Source organism: Oncorhynchus masou, chromosome 12 (genome assembly GCF_036934945.1).
Source record: "Oncorhynchus masou masou isolate Uvic2021 chromosome 12, UVic_Omas_1.1, whole genome shotgun sequence".
Taxonomy (NCBI): Eukaryota; Metazoa; Chordata; class Actinopteri; order Salmoniformes; family Salmonidae; genus Oncorhynchus; species Oncorhynchus masou.
Window position 1 is genome coordinate 20,219,737 of NC_088223.1, and position 23,311 is coordinate 20,243,047.

The following is a 23,311-nucleotide window of genomic DNA, read 5'->3' on the forward strand; positions in this document are numbered from 1 at the left end:
AAGAACTATGGTCAGAACATGACAATACCATATACCGTTCATACGTATACCGTTTATACCGTATAAGTTTATACCGTATACCGTATAAGTTTATACCGTATACCGTTTATACCGTAAAAGTTTATACCGTAAAAGTTTATACCGTATATACCGTATACCGTTTATACCGTATAAGTTTATACCGTATACCATATAAGTGTATACCGTTTATACCGTAAAAGTTTATACCGTATACCGTTTATACCGTATACCGTTTATACCGTATACCGTTTATACCGTATACCGTTTATACCGTATACCGTTTATACTGTATAAGTTTATACCGTATACCGTTTATACCGTAAAAGTTTATACCGTATACCGTTTATACCGTATACTGTTTATACCGTATACTGTTTATACCGTATACTGTTTATACCGTATACCGTTTATACCGTATACTGCTTATACCGTATACCGTATACCGTTTATACCGTATACCGTTTATACCGTATACCGTTTATACCGTATACCGTTTATACCGTATACCGTTTATACCGTATACCGTTTATACCGTATACCGTTTATACCGTTTATACCGTATACTGTTTATACCGTTTATACCGTATACTGTTTATACCGTTTATACCGTATACCGTTTATACCGTAAAAGTTTATACCGTATACCGTTTATACCGTATATACCGTATACCGTTTATACCGTATAAGTTTATACCGTATACCGTATAAGTGTATACCGTTTATACCGTAAAAGTTTATACCGTATACCGTTTATACCGTATACCATTTATACCGTATACCGTTTATACCGTTTATACCGTATACCGTTTATACCGTATACCGTTTATACCGTATAAGTTTATACCGTATACCGTTTATACCGTTTATACCGTATACCGTTTATACCGTATACCGTTTATACCGTATAAGTTTATACTGTATACCGTTTATACCGTATACTGTTTATACCGTTTATACCGTATACTGTTTATACCGTTTATACCGTATACTGTTTATACCGTTTATACCGTATAAGTTTATACCGTATACTGTATACCGTTTATACCGTAAAAGTTTATACCGTATACCGTTTATACCGTATATACCGTATACCGTTTATACCGTATAAGTTTATACCGTATACCGTATAAGTGTATACCGTTTATACCGTAAAAGTTTATACCGTATACCGTTTATACCGTATACCATTTATACCGTATACCGTTTATACCGTTTATACCGTATACCGTTTATACCGTATACCGTTTATACCGTATAAGTTTATACCGTATACCGTTTATACCGTAAAAGTTTATACCGTATACCGTTTATACCGTATACCATTTATACCGTATACCGTTTATACCGTATACCGTTTATACCGTATACTGTTTATACCGTATACCGTATACCGTTTATACCGTATACCGTTTATACCGTATACCGTTTATACCGTATACCGTTTATACCGTATACTGTTTATACCGTATACCGTTTATACCGTATACCGTATACCGTTTATACCGTATACCGTTTATACCGTATACCGTTTATACCGTATAAGTTTATACTGTATACCGTTTATACCGTATACTGTTTATACCGTTTATACCGTATACTGTTTATACCGTTTATACCGTATACTGTTTATACCGTATAAGTTTATACCGTATACCGTTTATACCATATAAGTTTATACCGTATACCGTTTATACCGTAAAAGTTTATACCGTATACCGTTTATACCGTATACCGTTTATACCGTATAAGTTTATACCGTAAAAGTTTATACCGTATACCGTTTATACCGTATACCGTTTATACCGTATACCGTTTATACCGTATACCGTTTTTACCGTATACCGTTTATACGTATACAGTTTATACCGTATACCGTTTATACCGTAAAAGTTTATACCGTATACCGTTTATACCGTATACCGTTTATACCGTATAAGTTTATACCGTAAAAGTTTATACCATATACCGTTTATACCGTATACCGTTTATACCGTATACCGTTTATACCGTATACCGTTTTTACCGTATACCGTTTATACCGTATACCGTTTATACCGTATACCACTTATACCATATACCGTTTATACCGTATACCGTTTATACCGTATACCGTTTATACCGTATACCGCTTATACCATATACCGTTTATACCGTATAAGTTTATATGTATACCGTTTATACAGTATAAGTTTATACCGTATACCGTTTATATGTATACAGTTTATACCGTATACCGCTTATACGTATACAGTTTATACCGTATACCGTTTTTACCGTATACCGTATACCGTTTATACGTATACAGTTTATACTGTATACCGTTTATACCGTATACCGTTTATACGTATACAGTTTATACATATTCCGTTTATACCGTATACCGTTTATACGTATACAGTTTATACCGTATACCGTTTATACGAATACAGTTTATACCGCATACCGTTTATACGTATACCGTTTATACATATACCGTTTATACCGTATAAGTTTATACCGTATACCGTTTATACGTATACCGTTTATACCGTATACCATTTATACGTATACCGTTTATACCGTATATCCTTATATACGAATACAGTTTATACCGTATACCGTTTATACGTATACAGTTTATACCGTATACCGTTTATACGAATACAGTTTATACCATATACCGTTTATACGTATACAGTTTATACCGTATACCGTTTATACATATACCGTTTATACCGTGTAAGTTTATACCGTATACCATTTATACGTATACCGTTTATACCGTATACCGTTTATACCGTATTCCGCTTATACCATATACCGTTTATACCGTATACCGCGTATACCTTATACCGTGTATACCGTATACCGTTTATACCGCATACCGTTTATACTGTATAAGTTTATATGTATACCGTTTATACGTATACAGTTTATACCGTATACCGTTTATACCGTATACAGTTTATACCGTATACCGTTTATATTGTATACCGTTTATACCATATACCGGGGTATTCCGAAATACCGAAAGGTATGATTTTCAGCAGGGGCTGTGGGGGTGTGCATTTGGTTTGCTAACTTACTAGCTAAGTGCCGAGATGTCAAGACCAAACTTCTTGGTTACAGCAGAGACATTCAATCCCCTCCTGGATCAAGATCCCTGTTTTTAACATGTTTTTATAGTGCCCCTTGTGTGTGTGCACATTCCCTAATACCGTATACCCCGGGATGGTACAGAAACGGTATGACTGTATGGAAATCAGAACACCACACAACCTGCTGTTGTAAAAAGCAGAATCACCTGTAATAGGCTTACTGTATCCCCCTTCCCCCTGCTCAGTACAGATTGGCTAATAACGGCTCAACATGTTGACTGTGATTCTGGGTTTGAGTGGCCAATTTTGGCTTATCCAGTATCGTGAGAGAACCAAAGTGGTTTGAAACCTGCCACACTTGCTGTTGTTATCCGTGCTAATCTGAGACTGGGTGTGAGACACCAACCATGATGCCAATAGTTGAAGTCTGCTTCCCAAATGGCAACCTATTCCCTACATAGTGCACTTATTTTGACCAGAGCCCTCAAAAGTTGTACACTATGTAGGGAATAGGATGCCATTTGGGACGAAGTCTAATAAACCTCTCCAGCTGTGAACCTAGGGAGAGAGATAGGCTAGGGCCAAACAACTGGCTTCTTTAGGAGCTCTGAGCTTCTGTCTGTCAGAGTAGATTTTAGGCAATCAGAGTCTTCTGGTTCCACTCTAGACTGGGGGAGGGTTTTAATGGCTTTTTGGTGTGTGTAAGGAAGTGAAGTGATGTGGGAGGAACAGATTGAAAGAATCCACCAGGTCCTCCCTCTCTCCTCTCCACACTCAGTCAATCAATGTTGGACTTTCACTGAATACTCTGGGGTTTGTTGTATAAATGTTACCACAAAGAGTCAGAATGCTCACACACCCCCATCTCCTCTCCACTCTTCCCTCCATTCCCTTCTCTTCCTCCCTCTCCATAGCCTTTCATGAGATCTCAATGGAAATCTGGTAGACACGTGTCGTATCGGTCCCAGCTCTCTCAGTTTCCGGTGCTGCATGTCTTTAAGGTCATTTGAAAAAAAGGAGGTCATACTCTCCGCCTGAGTGGACCAGTCCATTGCCCAATAGGGCTAGGTGATGGGGAACAAACACACACAGGTACACACACACACACAGGTACACACACACACACAGGTACACACACACACACACACACACACACACACACACACACACACACACACACACAGGTACACACACACACACACACACACACACACACACGTACACACACACACACACACACACACACACACACACACACACACACACACACACATACACACACACACTCACACACACACACACACACACACACACACACACACACACACACACACACACACACACACACACACACACACACACACACACACACACACACACACACACACACACACACACACACACACACAGGTACACACACACACACACACACACACACACACACACACACACTCACACACACACACACACACACACACACACACACACACACACACACACACACACACACACACACACACACACACACACACACACACACACACACACACACACACACACACTCAAGCACTCAAGCACACACACACTCCATCCTCAGTGAGCGGTACTGTAACGTTACTGGTGGTGCCCATAGAGCTGCATGTGAATATAGTGATGACTGACTCAATGAGTCTGTTGCCTGTTTGTCAATAGATTACGTTTGGGACCGTTTGACCTTAATCGAGGCTTGAAACCCTCCCAGGCCCCCATGGGAAACCCTGTACAGTTATTGATCTAAATACAGCGGAACCACAGGACGGCACTTGGAAAGAGAGAAGGATGCTGTTGTTGATTAAGCAAAACCTGCTTCTGTAGTGGAGTTTTCATTTTTTTATTTTATTTTATGAACGATACTGGACAGCACGTTTAAATATACATTTTTGCCTGTGATACAATCACTTGTTGCCACACAAAGTATCCCCCACCTCCCTGTATGGTGCGTTTCAATGGCTGTGTCTATGTCCCAAATAGCACCTGATTAAAAACGCAATACTTCTGACCAGGACCCATAGAGCTCTGGTCAAATGTAGTGCACTATATAGGGAAAATGGTGCCATGTGGGACATATCCTATGTCTAGTTGAGAGGATTAGTTCGGTCAGACTGTGTGTCAGGGAAATATATAATCTGTTTTATACAGAGCCTTGCAAAAGTATTCAGACCCCTTGGATTTTTTGACATTTTATTGTGTTACAAAGTGCGATTTAAATTGATTTAATTGCAATTTTTTTGTCAACAATCTTAGAAAATACTCTGTAATGTCAAAGTGGAAAAAAATATTGTACCAGTCAAAAGTTTGGACACACCTACTCATTCAAGGGTTTTTCTTTATTTTTACTATTTTCTACATTATAGAATAATGGTGAAGACATCAAAACTATAAAATAACACATATGGAATCACGTAGTAACCAAAAAAGTGTTAAACAAAACAAAATATATTTATATTTGAGATTCTTCAGAGTAGCCACCCTTAGCCTTTGACAGCTTTGCACACGCTTGGTATTCTCTTAACCAGCTTCATGAGGTTGTCACCTGGAATGCATTACAATTAACAGTTAATTTGTGAAATTTCTTTCCTCCTTAATGCGTTTGACCCAATCAGTTGTGTTGTGACAAGGTAGGGGTGGTATACAGAAGATAGCCCTATTTGGTAACAGCTCAAATAAGCAAACAAGAACAGCTCAAATAAGCAAAGAGAAATGACAGTCCATTATTACTATATGACATGAAGGTCAGTAAATCGGGAACATTTCAAGAAATAAACATTCATTGTATAGTCGTTGCATAAGTATTCAGCTCCCTGAGTCAATACATGTCTGAAAACCCTTTGGCATCGATTATTGCTGTGAGGCTTCTTGGGTAAGTCTACGGTAAGTGTTGGGTAAGTTTTGCACACCTGGATTGTGCAATATTTACCCATTCTTTTTTAATTCTTCAAGCTTTGTCCTTGTTGCTCATTGTTTGCCAGCAGTTTTCAAGTATTGCCAGAGATTTTCAAGCAGAGTTAAGTCAAAACTGTAACATGGCCATTCAGGAATGGAATAAGAATATGTAAATATAAATATATATTTGAACAATGACAGAGTGTCATAGGCTAAGATGAAGTAGATAGTATAGAATACAGTATAAACATACACTACCCTTCAAACGTTTGGGGTCACTTAGAAATGTCCTTGTTTTTGAAAGAAAAGCAATTTTTTGTCCATTTAAAATAACATAAAATTGATCAGAAATACAGTGTAGACATTTTTAATGTTGTAATTTACTATTGTAGTTGGAAAAGGTTATTTTTTATGGAATATCTACTGTGTTCTGTGTTCCAATGGCACGTTGTGTTAGCTAAACCCAGTCTCAATGTCAACAGTGAACACTGGCCTTCTAGGCAGTGTTCCTCTGTCCAGTGTCTTTGTTCTTTTGCCCGTCTTAATCTTTCCTTTTTATTGGCCAAAATTTTTGAATGGTAGTGTATGAGATGAGTAATGCAAGATATGTAAACATGATTAAAGTGGAGTTATTAAAGTTATTACACTTGATTTCAAGTCAATAAGTAGGCAGCAGCCGCTGTTGGTGAGGGAGATAAAAGTCTCCAACTTCAGCTATGTTTGCAATTCGTTCCAGTCACAGGCAGCAGAGAACTGGAACGGAAGGCGGCCAAATGAGGTGTTGGCTTTAGGGATGATCAGTGAGATACACCTGCTGGAGAGCGTGCTACGGGTGGGTGTTGCCATCGTGACCAGTGAACTGAGATAAGGCGGAGCTTTACCTAGCATGGACTTGTGGATGACCTGGAACCAGTGGGTCTGGCGACGAATATGTAGCGAGGGCCAGCCGACTAGAGCATACAGGTCGCAGTGGTTGGTGGTATAAGGTGCTTTAGTGACAAAACGGATGGCACTGTGATAAACTGCATCCAGTTTGCTGAGTAGAGTGTTGGAAGCTATTTTGTAGATGACGTCGCCGAAGTCGAGGATCGGTAGGATAGTCAGTTTTACTAGGGTAAGTTTGGCGGCATGAGTGAAGGAGGCTTTGTTGCGGAATAGAAAGCCGACTCTAGATTTGATTTTCGATTGGAGATGTTTGATATGAGTCTGGAAGGAGAGTTTACAGTCTAGCCAGACACCTAGGTACTTATAGATGTCCACATATTCAAGGTCGGAACCATCCAGGGTGGTGATACTAGTCAGGCGTGCGGGTGCAGGCAGCAAACGGTTGAAAAGCATGCATTTGGTTTTACTAGTATTTAAGAGCAGTTGGAGGCCACGGAAGGAGTGTTGTATGGCATTGAAGCTCGTTTGGAGGTTAGATAGCACAGTGTCCATGGACGGGCCGCAAGTATATAGAATGGTGTCGTCTCTGTAGAGGTGGATCAGGGAATCGCCCGCAGCAAGAGCAACATCATTGATATATACAGAAAAAAGAGTCGGCCCGAGAATTGAACCCTGTGGCAGCCCCATAGAGACTGCCAGAGGACCTGAGAGCATGCCCTCCGAATTGACACACTGAACTCTGTCTGCAAAGTAGTTGGTGAACCAGGCAAGGCAGTCATCAGAAAAATCGAGGCTACTGAGTCTGCCGATAAGAATATGGTGATTGACAGAGTCGAAAGCCTTGGCAAGGGCGATGAAGACAGCTGCACAGTACTGTCTTTTATCGATGGCCGTTATGATATTGTTTCGTACCTTGAGCGTGGCTGAGGTGCACCCGTGACCGGCTCGGAAACCAGATTGCACAGCGGAGAAGGTACGGTGGGATTCGAGATGGTCAGTGACCTGTTTGTTGACTTGGCTTTCGAAGACCTTAGATAGGCAGGGCAGGATGGATATAGGTCTGTAACAGTTTGGGTCCAGGGTGTCTCCCCCTTTGAAGAGGGGGATGACTACGGCAACTTTCCAATCCTTGGGGATCTCAGACAATATGAAAGAGAGGTTGAACAGGCTGGTAATAGGGGTTGCGACAATGGCGGCGGATAGTTTCAGAAATAGAGGGTCCAGATTGTCAAGCCCAGCTGATTTGTACGGGTCCAGGTTTTGCAGCTCTTTCAGAACATCTGCTATCTGGATTTGGGTAAAGGAGAACCTGGAGAGGCTTGGGCGAGTAGCTGCGGGGGGGGCGGAGCTGTTGGCCGAGGTTGGAGTAGCCAGGCGGAAGGCATGGCCAGCCGTTGAGAAATGCTTGTTGAAGTTTTCGATAATCATGGATTTATCGGTGGTGACCGTGTTACCTAGCCTCAGTGCAGTGGGCAGCTGGGAGGAGGTGCTCTTGTTCTCCATGGACTTCACAGTCTCCCAGAACTTTTTGGAGTTGGAGCTACAGGATGCAAATTTCTGCCTGAAGAAGCTGGCCTTAGCTTTCCTGACTGACTGCGTGTATTGGTTCCTGATTTCCCTGAACAGTTGCATATTGCGGGGACTATTCGATGCTATTGCAGTCCTCCACAGGATGTTTTTGTGCTGGTCGAGGGCAGACAGGTCTGGAGTGAACCAAGGGCTATATCTGTTCTTAGTTCTGCATTTTTTGAACGGAGCATGCTTATCTAAAATGGTGAGGAAGTTACTTTTAAAGAATGACCAGGCATCCTCAACTGACGGGATGAGGTCAATGTCCTTCCAGGATACCCGGGCCAGGTTGATTAGAAAGGCCTGCTCACAGAAGTGTTTTAGGGAGCGGTTGACAGTGATGAGGGGTGGTCGTTTGACTGCGGCTCCGTAGCGGATACAGGCAATGAGGCAGTGATCGCTGAGATCCTGGTAGAAGACGGCAGAGGTGTATTTGGAGGGCCAGTTGGTCAGGATGACGTCTATGAGGGTGCCCTTGTTTACAGATTTAGGGTTGTACCTGGTGGGTTCCTTGATGATTTGTGTGAGATTGAGGGCATCTAGCTTAGATTGTAGGACTGTCGGGGTGTTAAGCATATCCCAGTATAGGTCACCTAACAGAACAAACTCTGAAGCTAGATGAGGGGCGGTCAATTCACAAATGGTGTCCAGGGCACAGCTGGGAGCTGAGGGGGGTCGGTAGCAGGCGGCAACAGTGAGAGACTTATTTCTGGAGATAGTAATTGAGAGAGTAATTTTTAAGATTAGTAGTTTGAACTGTTTGGGTATGGACCTGGAAAGTATGACATTACTTTGCAGGCTACAGTGCCTTGCGAAAGTATTCGGCCCCCTTGAACTATGCGACGTTTTGCCACATTTCAGGCTTCAAACATAAAGATATAAAACTGTATTTGTTTGTGAAGAATCAACAACAAGTGGGACACAATCATGAAGTGGAACGACATTTATTGGATATTTCAAACTTTTTTAACAAATCAAAAACTGAAAAATTGGGAGTGCAAAATTATTCAGCCCCCTTAAGTTAATACTTTGTAGCGCCACCTTTTTGCTGTGATTATAGCTGTAAGTCGCTTGGGGTATGTCTCTATCAGTTTTGCACATCGAGAGACTGAAATTTTTTCCCATTCCTCCTTGCAAAACAGCTCGAGCTCAGTGAGGTTGGATGGAGAGCATTTGTGAACAGCAGTTTTCAGTTCTTTCCACAGATTCTCGATTGGATTCAGGTCTGGACTTTGACTTTGCCATTCTAACACCTGGATATGTTTATTTTTGAACCATTCCATTGTAGATTTTGCTTTATGTTTTGGATCATTGTCTTGTTGGAAGACAAATCTCCATCCCAGTCTCAGGTCTTTTGCAGACTCCATCAGGTTTTCTTCCAGAATGGTCCTGTATTTGGCTCCATCCATCTTCCCATCAATTTTAACCATCTTCTCTGTCCCTGCTGAAGAAAAGCAGGCCCAAACCATGATGCTGCCACCACCATGTTTGACAGTGGGGATGGTAGGTTCAGGGTTATGAGCTGTGTTGCTTTTACGCCAAACATAACGTTTTGCATTGTTGCCAAAAAGTTCAATTTTGGTTTCATCTGACCAGAGCACCTTCTTCCACATGTTTGGTGTGTCTCCCAGGTGGCTTGTGGCAAACTTTAAACAACACTTTTTATGGATATCTTTAAGAAATGGCTTTCTTCTTGCCACTCTTCCATAAAGGCCAGATTTGTGCAATATACGACGGATTGTTGTCCTATGGACAGAGTCTCCCACCTCAGCTGTAGATCTCTGCAGTTCATCCAGAGTGATCATGGGCCTCTTGGCTGCATCTCTGATCAGTCTTCTCCTTGTATGAGCTGAAAGTTTAGAGGGACGGCCAGGTCTTGGTAGATTTGCAGTGGTCTGATACTCCTTCCATTTCAATATTATCGCTTGCACAGTGCTCCTTGGGATATTTAAAGCTTGGGAAATCTTTTTGTATCCAAATCTGGCTTTAAACTTCTTCACAACAGTATCTCGGACCTGCCTGGTTTGTTCCTTGTTCTTCATAATGCTCTCTGCGCTTTTAACGGACCTCTGAGACTATCACAGTGCAGGTGCATTTATACGGAGACTTGATTACACACAGGTGGATTGTATTTATCATCATTAGTCATTTAGGTCAACATTGGATCATTCAGAGATCCTCACTGAACTTCTGGAGAGAGTTTGCTGCACTGAAAGTAAAGGGGCTGAATAATTTTGCACGCCCAATTTTTCAGTTTTTGATTTGTTAAACCTCTTGAAACTCCCCATCCCGGATCCGGGATCGTGACTAAAGCCTCAGGCTCATTAGCATAACGCAACGTTAACGATTTCTGAAAATCGCAAATAAAATGAAAATAATGCGTCTGCTCTCAAGCTTAGCCTTTTCTTAACAACACTGTCATCTCAGATTTTCAAAATATGCTTTTGAACCATAGAAATTGACTAATTTGTGTAAGAGTATGCAAAGCTAGCTTAGCATTTTGAGTAGCATTTAGCACGCAACATTTTCACAAAAACCAGATAACCAAATAAATAAAATCATTTACCTTTGAAGAGCTTTGGATGTTTTCAATGAGGAGACTCTCAGTTACATACCAAATGCGCAGTTTTTCCTGAAAGCGTCTGTGTGTAGGAGAAATCGTTCCGTTTTGTACATCGCATCTGGCTACCGAAACGAACCGAAAATTCAGTCACCTACAACGTCAAACTTTTTCCGAATTAACTACATAATATCGACCGAAACATGGCAAACGTTGTTTGGAATCAATCCTCAAGGTGTTTTTTTCACATATCTCTTCATTGATATATCGTTCGTGGAAGCTTGCATTCTTCTCTAAATTCCATGGAAAAATACTTGCAGCTGACTTTTGCGCACCAATTTCGGCGCAGGACACCGGGCGGACACCTGGTAAATGTGGTCTCTTATGGTCAATCTTCCAATGATATGCCTACAAATACGTCACAATGCTGCAGACACCTTGGGGAAACGACAGAAAGGGCAGACTTACGCCTCTCGCATTCACAGCCATATAAGGAGACAATGGAAAACAGAGCCTCAAAAATCCTGCTCATTTCCTGGATGCCGTCTCATCTTGGTTTTGCCTGAAGCTCACGTTCTAGGGCACGCACAGAAAATATCTTGGTAGTTCTGGACACGTCAGAGTGTTTTCTTTCGAAAGCTATCAATTATATGCATAGTCGAGCATCTTTTTGTGACAAAATATCTTGTTTAAAACGGGAACGTTTTTCATCCAAAAATGAAATAGCGCCCCCAGAGCATCAAGAGGTTAAAAAAGTTTGAAATATCCAATAAATGTCGTTCCACTTCATGATTGTGTCCCACTTTTTGTTGATTCTTCACAAAAAAATACAGTTTTATATCTTTATGTTTGAAGCCTGAAATGTGGCAAAAGGTCGCAAAGTTCAAGGGGGCCGAATACTTTCGCAAGGCACTGTATCTCTGCAGTAGACTGCAACTCCTCCCTCTTTGGCAGTTCTATCTTGACGGAAAATGTTATAGTTGGGTATTGAAATCTCAGAATTTTTGGTGTCCTTCCTGAGCCAGGATTCAGACACGGCAAGGACATCAGAGTTAGCAGAGTGTGCTAAAGCAGTGAGTCAAACAAGCTTCTGATGTTGACATTTCGATCACAGAAGTCAACAAATGAGGGTGCCTGGGGACATGCAGGGCCTGGGTTTACCTCCACATCACCCGCGGAACAGAGGAGGAGTAGTATGAGGGTGTGGCTAAAGGCTATCAAAACTGGTCGCCTCGAGCATTGGGGACAAAGAATAAAAGGAGCAGATTTCTGGGCATGGTAGAATATATTCCTGGCATAATGCGCGGACAGGGGTATGGTGGGGTGCGGGTACAGCGGAGGTAAGCCCAGGCACTGGGTGATGATGAGAGAGGTTGTATCTCTGGACATGCTGGTTGTAATGGGTGAGATCACTGCATGTGTGGGAGGTGGGACAAAGGGGGTATCAGGGGTATGAAGAGTGGAACTAGGGGCTCCATTGTTAACTAAAACAATGATAACTAACCTGAACAACAGTATACAAGGCATATTGACATTTGAGAGAGACATACAGCGAGGCATACAGTAATCACAGGTGTTGAATTGGGAAAGCTAGCTAAAACAGTAGGTGAGACAACAACGGCTAATCAGCTAGCACAACAGCAGCAGGTAAAATGGCGTTGACAAGGCAGGGAGGGTCGGATTAACTACAAACAGAGCCTGAGTGCGGCTGGGGCCGGCAGATAAAACATAAACAAGCAGAATGGAGTACCGTGATTAATGGACAGTCCAGCATGCATTAGCTATGTAGCCAAGTGATCAGTGTCCAGGGGCAGCGGTGGATGGGGCAGGGAAGCTAGACTGGCGAGTATTATCCAGGTTAAAAAAACTGGCTGGCTATGCAGAAGGTAAAAGCCGCTAGCAGTGGCTAACAATGACTAAATAGCTTGTAGCTAGTTAGCTGGTTAGCTTCTGGAGGTTCGTGAATGTGTTCTAAAAATTAAAAATAATAGCGATTCCGTATCACATTGGGTGAGGCAGGTTACCGGGAGGTATAATCGAATTAAAAATCGAAAAGAGATTGAAAGTAAATATGGGTCCAGTGAGTGGTTGGGCTGGCTGGGGACGCGGCGATTCAGACAGTTAGCAGGCCTGTGCTAACATGCTAACAGTTAGTAGGCCGGGGCTAAACAAGCTCGCAGTTAGCAGACAGGGGCTGAACAAGCTAGCAGTTAGCAGGCCGAATTAGCAATACAATACAATTAGCAATACACGTGCGCCGAATACCTGTTGTATTTGGCTCACGTGACAAATACAATTTGATATGATTTGAAGAACGTGTTTCCACTGCTCCAGAGTCCAATGGTGGCAAGCTTTACACCACTCCAGCCGATCCTCGGCCATGGAAACCCCTTTCCTGACGCTTCTGACCAACCGTTCTTGTGCTGATGGTGCTTCCAGAGGCAGTTTGGAACTCGGTCATCAGTGTTGCAACTGAGGACAGACTATTTTTAAACATTACGCGCTTCAGCATTTGGTGGTCCCGTTCTGTGAGTTTGTGTGGCCTACCACTTCGCGGCTGAGCCATTGCTGCTCCTAGACGTTTCCACTTCACTATAACAGCACTTACAGTTGACAGGGATAGTTCTAGCAGGGCAGAAATGTAATAACTGACTTGGTGGAAAGGTGGCATCCTATGACGGTGCCACGTTGAAAGTCACTGAGCTTTTCAGTAAGTCCGTTCTACTGCCAATGTTTGTCTATGGAGATTGCATGGCTGTGTGCTCAATTTTTTTTTTTTACACCTGGCTGAACTAGCAGAATCCACTCATTTAAAGTGTCCACATAGTTTTGTATATGTAGTGTAGCTTGGGCAGGATAGACGTAACATGTGGTATTCAAAGTCGGGGTCGCAAACCTTTGTGGGGAACTGCAGTGGGGTCCCCGGGGTGGAAATTAAAAGTCCAGATGATTTTATTGGTTTCATTTCATTTTAATAAGAGCAGAAAATGCAATCAATTTAAGGGTATTTGTTGATTTAAAAATATAAATTTACAGATTTGAAGGTTTTATCATTAGATTTTGGGTGGGGTCCCCAGAAATTCTGGTAGAAAAAGGTTCCCCGCTGAAAAAGTTTGAATACCACTGTCTTAGACTCTGATGTACTGTATGACATCAACTAGATTGGTCTACTACTGGGTTCTAAGGCATATCTGATGCAGAGAGCAGAACTGTACAGTGTCTAAAGATGGGATAGTCAGCGATAGTTGTGGAGAGAACGGTTGGTTGGTTTTATGAGCACTTGTTCTTGCGACACCTCTCTCTCTCTCTCTGTTCACAAACTGCATCCACCATTAACCCCTACACGTCTCCACTTTCTGAGTAGTTTACGATTAATGCCTCTGTGATTGTGCCACCCAATCACATGCTAAATATATAACACCAAGCTCCACCAAGCTCCCGGCCCGGCTTCCTCCTTTATGTACAGCTCAAAAGCGTTGCCTTGTGGGTTGCCTAGGCAACGTGGTGGTGGTCAACGCACCACCAGCATGCCAGATTGTGTGTCTATGTGGATGAGTGTTTGACAGAAGTAGAGGGAGAGAGAGAACAGACTAGTCTGCTTGTGTTCGACGCCGCTCAATGCCTCCACCTCCCCACATCTCTCTTTTTCCCTCCCTCTCTCTCTGGCACTGAAAATAGCCCCAGCATAGCGGTGGTTGGCTGCTGCTTTGTGACTGTTGAATGGGAGGCTTTTGGCCCTAAGGAATAATGGCTGGGGCATAGAGTGAGGTCACATGTTTCATTCCCGGGGCCAGGGACCCATATTTCATCACAGACCTCATTGGAATGTATATATGTTTATGGGGTGGCTGGTAGCCTGTCTGGTCGGAGCGTTGGGCCAGTATCCGAAAGATTGCTGGATCGAATACCCAAGTTGACAAGGTAAAAATCTGTCGTATTGCCCCTGAGCAAGACAGTTAACCCGCTGTTCCTGGGCACTGATGACTTGGATGTCGATTAAGGCATCCCTCCGCACCTCTCTGATTCAGAGGGATTGGGTTAAATGCGGAAGACTCATTTCCCTGTTTCATCTGATCTCCTAACCCTATAGCGTTTGAAGATAAACAATAACTAGCGTGCTGTTTACATTTGAAGGATTCACAGGGAAGACGTGGAACAGCCGACTATAGCCCGGTTTGATGGCTTGTGTAAACCACAGTAGCAGTGACATATATACAGTATACTGTATATATATAAAGATTCCTCCTGTTTTTTCAATCTAATGTGTGCTATGCATTCCTTAATGACAAGGAGATCAATTGATGATCAGGCAAGGTTTCAAACATCCATGTTGAAATAATGATTACATACAAACCTTTGTTCTGGAATTGGAGGATGTATCCTCTAGTAATTTGGCAGACGCTCTTTACCAAAGCAATTTACGCTAGTGAGTGCATACATTTTCAGACTTTTCACCATGCTCTACCAACTCAGTACCGGTACCGAGTCAATGTGCGGTGGTACAGGGTCGTCGAGGTAATTTGTAGGTGGCGGTGAAGTGACTATGCATAGATAATAAACAGCGAGTAGCAGCAGTGTAAAAACAGCAACTATTACTCCACATATTGACAGACACTGGGTTTGTGTTTCAGCATAGTAACATACAGAAAGACTCACCTTCTGTAGTTTGGTAATTGGTTGTGAGCAATTGGGAATAAATAAGAGTTGGGGGTGGGGGCAAGAGAGAAAGACTGAGATGGAGACATTGAGAGTGAGAGCAAGATGATATGTAAATGAGATATCTTTTTAAAAGCCCTGCTGTTTTATTCAACCATGTGGACAGGATATCGTATGCCCGCTGCGCATAATCACCTACTCTCTCATTTCACACTAGGCTTTCCACAGTCTCGCAGCTATTTTGGACTCGGTTAACTGAATACATGAGATGTGGCAGTGTATGCACACGTGTGAACCTTGTGTATTCCTGGTTATGGGGAGGATTATGTTTTATTAAGCCAAAATGAGGGAGATGGAGGAAGATACACATGTTTTCGTTTTAAACTGTACAAATACTTTAACCTACAATCAATCGATATGTACATAGCCCATCTGTAAATAGCCCATCTATAAATAGCCCATCCAACTACCTCATCACCATATTGTTATTTATTTTGCTACTTTGCACCCCAGTACTGCTACTTGCACACTCATCTTCAGCACATCACCCCAGTGTTTAATTCATCATACTGTAATAATTTCACCACTATGGCCTATTTATTGCCTTACCTCCCTTATCCTACCTCATTTGCACACACTCTATATAGACTTTCTCTATTGTGTTATTGACTGTATGATGGTTTATTCCATGTGTAACTCTGTGTTGTTGTTTGTGTCGCACTGCTTTGCTTTATCTTGGCCAGGTCGCAGTTGTAAATGAGAACTTGTTCTCAATTGGCCTACCTGGTTAAATAAAGGTTAAATAAAAAGTAAAATAAAAAAAAATATTGATATAACAGACATGAGGATGTCGACACACTAAACTATTTGAAAATGATATCAGTCACTACAACTCTGTTGTAAGAGGAAACCTTTAGGGACAAAGGAGGCTTTATATATCAGTGTTGTTCATTGATTGATTGAATGTATTTGAAGAAGTTGGCTGCTCCAGCCAGAGACAACACTACATACGTAACAAAATGATAGAGAATCATACACAATAAAGCCCGAAAGTTTATTTCCATTGAGGTCCTCTGTTCGATTTCTCATCCCTGCCACTGACTCGCACAACGCCTTCTAGGAAGAAATCTAGTTCAGCGTAGATGATCTTAACAAGGTGAAACCACCTCACAAGTGGAGCTTCGCTGCGCCAAGGTGGACATCGCCTCAGACACTATATAAACACAGGAGAACATCCTGAATTGATTGCCAATAATTATGGCCAAGAAGTGTTTACCGCAGACTAGGATATAGTTGCAAACTCAGAAAATCACAGAAAACCATTTAGAGAGCTCATATAGCAATCAATAGACCTATTCCATCTCTCTTTCTCGTTCTCCCTCTCTCCTGTTCTCTCGCCCCTGTTCTCCCGTTCTCTCTCTCTCCCCTGTTCTTTCTCTCACCCCTGTTCTCCCTCTCTCCTGTTCTCTCTCTCTCTCCCGTTCTCCCTCTCTCCTGTTCTCTCTATCTCCCCTGTTCTTTCTCTCACCCCTGTTCTCCCTCTCTCCTGTTCTCCCTCTCTCCTGTTCTCTCTCTCTCCCCTGTTCTTTCTCTCACCCCTGTTCTCCCTCTCTCCTGTTCTTCCTCTCTCCTGTTCTCTCTCTCTCTCCTGTTCTCTCTCTCTCCCGTGCTCCCTCTCTCCTGTTCTCTCTCTCTCCCCTGTTCTCTCTCTCCCCTGTTCCATCTCTCTCGCCCCTGTTCTCCCTATCTCTTGTTCTCCCTCTCTCCTGTTCTCTCCCTCTCTCCTGTTCTCTCTCTCTTCTTTTCTCTCCCATTCTCCCTCTCTCTTGTTTTCCCTCTCTCCTGTTCTCGCTCTCACCCGTTCTCCCTCTCTCTTGTTCTCTCTCTCCCCTGTTCTCCCTCTCTCCTGTTACGTCTCCCCCTGTTCTCTCTCTCTCTCTCTCTCTCTCTCTCTCTCTCTCTCTCTCTCTCTCTCTCTCTCTCTCTCTCTCTCTCTCTCTCTCCTGTTCTCCCTCTCTCCTGCAGTTCTACAGAGCTAAGAGTGTTGCCATAGTGATGTGAGATGGTTGCATTCTGCTGTAGTAGGATGCCCCCCCCCCCTCTCTCATGTACTCATATATTGTATAAAAAATATATTGCAATGCTACATATTCACCTACAGTAAAAATGGTGCAGGTATGCATAACATAAGTGTAGGAGCCTCATATACAGTGGGGCAAAAAACTATTTAGTCAGCCACCAATTGTGCAAGTTCTCCCACTTAAAAAGATGAGAGAGGCCTGTAATTTTCATCATAGGTACACTTCAACTATGACAGACAAAATGAGAAAAAAACATCCAGAAAATCACATTGTAGGATTTTTAATGAATTTATTTGCAAATTATGGTGGAAAATAAGTATTTGGTCACCTACAAACATGCAAGATTTCTGGCTCTCACAGACCTGTAACTTCTTCTTTAAGAGGCTCCTCTGTCCTCAACTCGTTAATTGTATTAATGGCACCTGTTTGAACTTGTTATCAGTATAAAAGACAACTGTCCACAACCTCAAACAGTCACACTCCAAACTCCACTACGGCCAAGACCAAAGAGCTGTCAATGGACACCAGAAACAAAATTGTAGACCTGCACCAGGCTGGGAAGACTGAATCTGCAATAGGTAAGCAGCTTGGTTTGAAGAAATCAACTGTGGGAGCAATTATTAGGAAATGGGAGACATACAAGACCACTGATAATCTCCCTCGTTCTGGGGCTCCACACAAGATCTCACCTCGTGGGGTCAAAATTATCACAAGAACGGTGAGCAAAAATCCCAGAACCACATGGGGGGACCTAGTGAATGACCTACAGAGAGCTGGGACCAAAGTAACAAAGCCTACCATCAGCAAGGGCATTGAAGATGAAACGTGGCTGGGTCTTTCAGCATGACAATGATACCAAACACACCGCCCGGGCAACGAAGGAGTGGCTTCGTAAGAAGCATTTCAAGGTCCTGGAGTGGCCTAGCCAGTCTCCAGATCTCAACCCCATAGAAAATCTTTTGAGGGAGTTGAAAGTCCGTGTTGTCCAGCAACAGCCCCAAAACATCACTGCTCTAGAGGAGATCTGCATGGAGGAATGGGCCAAAATACTAGCAACAGTGTGTGAAAACCTTGTGAAGACTTACAGAAAACTTTGACCTCTGTCATTGCCAACAAAGGGTATATAACAAAGTATTGAGGAAAACTTTTGTTATTGACCAAATACTTATTTTCCACCATAATTTGCAAATAAATTCATTAAAAATCCTACAATGTGATTTTCTGGATTTTTTTTTCTCATTTTGTCTGTCATAGTTGAAGTGTACCTATGATGACATTTACAGGCCTCTCTCATCTTTTTAAGTGGGAGAACTTGCACAATTGGTGGCTGACTAAATACTTTTTCGCCCCACTGTAAATGTAGCTCATTTGTTGGCTTTATGTGCCTCATAAAATAAAACAAACACTTTCCCTGAACTCCAAGGTCCAAATGGCACCCTATTCCCTATGTAGTGCACTTCTTTTGACCAGAGCCCCTTTGAGCCCTGGTCAAAAGTAGGGCACTATATAGGGGATAGGGTGCCATTATGGAAGGCACCCCCATACTGCTGTGCTACTGTAAGAGGTGTGCAGTACAGAGCATAATTACATCTGTGCTTTCACTTTTGCATGCCAGCCACATCCCAGCCCAAAATAGCCCAGAAAAATGTTATGCGCTTTTTAATTTTCTCTCTCTCTCTCTCCTCCCTACACTCTCTCCCCATGCAGTGTGACAACGCCAAGGGATTGAGGGCCTTCTTCGATGCCATATGCTACGGACCCAAACACCTGATGATCTTTGGAGGGGTGTGTCCGTCCGTGACGTCCATCATTGCTGAGTCACTGGAGGGGTGGAACCTGGTGCAGGTAGGAACGACAGTCTGGTTATTATGAGGAGGAGGGTTTGTCTGTTCCGGATGGATTTGCCCTCTTTTTGAGAGTCTTTTTTGCTTTTCTAGGGTTCCAGAAACAAATATGGGACAAATGTGAGTTCCGAGATTTTATGATAGGCTTGTGTGTGTGTTTGTTTGTGTGTGCGTGCGTGCACACCTGTGTATGTCTGCATGTACACGTGTGTGTGTGTGTGTGTGTGTGTGTGTGTGTGTGTGCGCTTGAGGTGTTAAGCCCAGTGAAAGGATTCATTTGTACGTTTGTGAGTTGCTGAGCCTATAGTCTTATGGTGCTGTAGATGGGGCCTGGGCTGGGGGTCTCTTAATCCTTCATTAACCTCACCAGTCTAAATAGCTAATTGTTATGGCTTTAATCCGGTCGAATCCTTATCCATTTCAGAAACCAAAAGATGGGAGGAAAACTGAGGAAATATTAAAGCTTCGTCTCAAATGGCACCCTATACCCTTTATAGTGCTCTACCCTATCGGCCCAGGTCAAAATTAGTGCACTACATAGGGAATAGGTTGCCATTTGGGACGCAAACTACATTATAGGCCTATAACAGCTTTATTAAACGGAGAGATTAATATCAATGGCTTGCCTTTTATCTCTTTATTTGCCAATATCACTAGGCTATATTATAGAGATTGAATGTACTGTACTGAAGAAAATCCAGTTTGGATTTACGAGAGGGAAACATGCTTAGATATATGGTATCATTAGATTTCATGAAAGACTCATATGACTAAAATATGCATAGAAAATATGATCTGAAGGCTATCTGGCCAAAGATGAAATGAGAGGAGCCATTTTTCTCTAGTGGGGGTTATCTTAATTTATACCATGGCATTGTTAAATACTCCTTTCTGATTGGCTTGAAAGGCATTCTAGTGTGTGCATTTTTTCCCTATAATGCACAGTAGAATTCAATGGCTAAGCATGAGACGGGGCAACATTACATGCCATACGTAAACTGTTGGCCTCTTGAGTCATTACGTACACTGTCTCTCTCTCGTGGTACGCTATTGGTATTGTGCTATGAAGGAGAAATTGTGCTTCTCCCAATTTCCATTCGCTGACTAAATTGCCTGAACAAGTGATCATATAGATGAAAGGCTAGCTCATACTCTAGCTATGCAGAGGAGATGGTACAACTCAAGGGACTCTAACTGAATGTCACCCAGATACTTCTCATCAGACCATTATTGTAAACAACCAGCAGTTCATTCTTTTGGATCCTGTCAGGTCGCAGTATTTGGAAAGAAAGGCTGCAGGGCAGAACTAGAAATTGGGGGAAAAAGATATGCCAGAGGAACTTGGATTTTAGTTCAACTTCCTTTTTTTACTTGGACGTTCAGTAACCAGGTGAAAAGTTGGAGAAATAAAAGTGGTTGTTTCAAAATTGTAATAAGTTGAAAAGAAAAGACAGGCTCCTGACAGTTTTCTGTTCAGAAAGATGCTTATCCCACCCTCCCTCTCTCTCCCTCTCTTTCTTCCTCTTCTCTCTGTTCCCTCTCTCTCACAGCTGCCTCAGGTGCACAGGATTAGCCTGTCCCAAACGGCACCCTCTTCCCTATATAGTGCACTACTTTTGACCAGGCCCCATAGGTTAAGTAGTGCACTTTATAGGGAATAGGATGCCATTTGGGATGGTCCCTCTGTCCCTGGAGTAGTATAGCAGTGGACCAGTGGGCCCACTCCAGCACTCTTACCTCACAGTTTGACTTCACATCAGTTTGAGCTGAAAACCCCATTCAAGAGCCTCCAGGTTACATGATGGAAAGTGATTGAGGAGGAATAAGAGAGAAGTGAATGGGGTTCAAAATCACTGAGTTTGCATCTTTTAAAAAGGAGCGCTTAAAGTGACAGACTCAGTCCCATTTGACGGCATGAGAAGAATCCAGGACTACGTCCCATATAACACCCTATTCCCTACATAGTGCACTACTTTTGAGCAGGACCCTCTGGTCAAAGTAGTGCACTATGTGGAAAATACGGTGCCATTTGGAACACAGTCCATGAAAATCCAGTCTCTTGTGTAGTGTTGCCACAAGCAAAGCTCTATTTTCTCTGGTGTTGGAGACAGATGGGGGGAAAGGCATTTTCTTTAATTACCGGTCGAGACTGAATTAACTATTAACGACACCGCAGGAAAACAGATTCCCCAAATCTCGTCCATAATGCATGTCCAAAAAAGTGTCCGTTTAAAAGCTGTAATTGTTAGGACACACTACGGTGGTGCACTTTGTACATAATCCAATTACATGGAATTCTGTTGAGTTATTGCAGAGTGAGGCGGTCATGTTGACCGTTGAGGCCATCTGGAAATTAAACATTGAATGGAGCAGGGTGAAGTTGCTCCTAGACACTGAGCTGGGGTCAGTTTCGCAATTTACGGTTGAGGTTAGGATTGGAGGAGAGGATCAGGGGATCAGGGGAGGGAAAGCTGGTCAGGGAGGTGAAGCTAGATCTATACCTAGGGGAACTTCAACCTGGAAACCGTGTGGTTTCATACAGTAATTATAAATCATCTATGTTCTATGCTGGTCCCTTTGCTGATCTAAATTGTGCTAGGTTAGCTGCCTCTCTCTCCATCTCCCTCTCTGGGCCCATTGACTTTCATCTGTCTCCCATTGGAGGGAAGCAGACAGGAACAGGGCCGGGGCTGTAGGCTGCTGGAGGCAGCCTGGCTCCAAGCTGCAGACGTAGGCTAGTGCGTTGGGCCCTGACGTCAGCAGCCAGCGGGAGGTGCATTACTTTCCATCTCTGATCTATATGATTCAGCCTTAAGCCCTCTGTGAGGAGAATGGAAGCGAGGAAGAACAGGTTTGGGAAGTTTTATGGTGTATTATATAGGAATGGAAACATATTGGTCGTTGTTATATCATTGATAAAGGGAAATGATATATGATATATGGCTTATTCTATTTTTGAAGTCAGGCGTTTTGTGGGAAGATATGCAGATTTCTTGGTGGTTTCTATTGTACTGCCTTATAGAAGCACATACTTTTCCTATACTAAGGAGAGACAGCTAAACAGTATTTAGACAGGGTCTTTAAGCGACTACGCTGGATAAAGAAAAGGAATTCCTGGCAAATGTTTTTATTAAACAAAATATGTATTTACATATTTGTAAAAATGTATTTTTAATCAGGGAAGCGTGTCATAATGAACTACAGTATAAGCTTTGAGGTGTTTAAATCAGATCACCCCCCCTCCCAACACACACACAAATACAGATACAGGCACACACGTAAGGTTGCGTGCACGCATACACAACCCCCCCCCCCCACCACACATACACACACACTCACAAGTTTTGCAGCACCGTGATCAGTTTGCAGGCACCATCTGCCATTGGATTTATATAACTACTGATCCGCAAGCAGCTCTCTCACTCACATCCTGATTGTGACTCACGTCCCATGGTGTTGTTCGAGATACAGGCTCATCATTCCCCTCCTCTCTTCTCTGCTAAGCTCCAAGTACTCTTTATATTGGCTTTGTGTAACTTACAGTTGGCTATGTGCTGAGAATGACTGAAAGCAAATTGAATGGAAGATAAGAATGCTATGAGGGCGAATAGACAGATGGTAAACTAGGGATGGAGAAGGATGGAGGGATGGAGAGGACAGCAGGCTTTGAGAATTGGCTGAGAGAGAGAGAGAGGG

At 42.6% G+C, this 23,311-nt stretch overlaps 1 protein-coding gene across 1 annotated transcript in view; it reads left to right on the top strand.

Moving 5' to 3' along the window:
* gabbr2 (gamma-aminobutyric acid (GABA) B receptor, 2) overlaps nucleotides 1–23,311 on the top strand; it is a 405,067-nt gene that overhangs the window by 77,203 nt on the left and 304,553 nt on the right. The window contains exon 2 of the mRNA XM_064979858.1: nucleotides 19,479–19,616. Coding sequence (XP_064835930.1) covers nucleotides 19,479–19,616 — 138 coding nt within the window. The remainder of the gene's footprint in view (nucleotides 1–19,478; nucleotides 19,617–23,311) is intronic.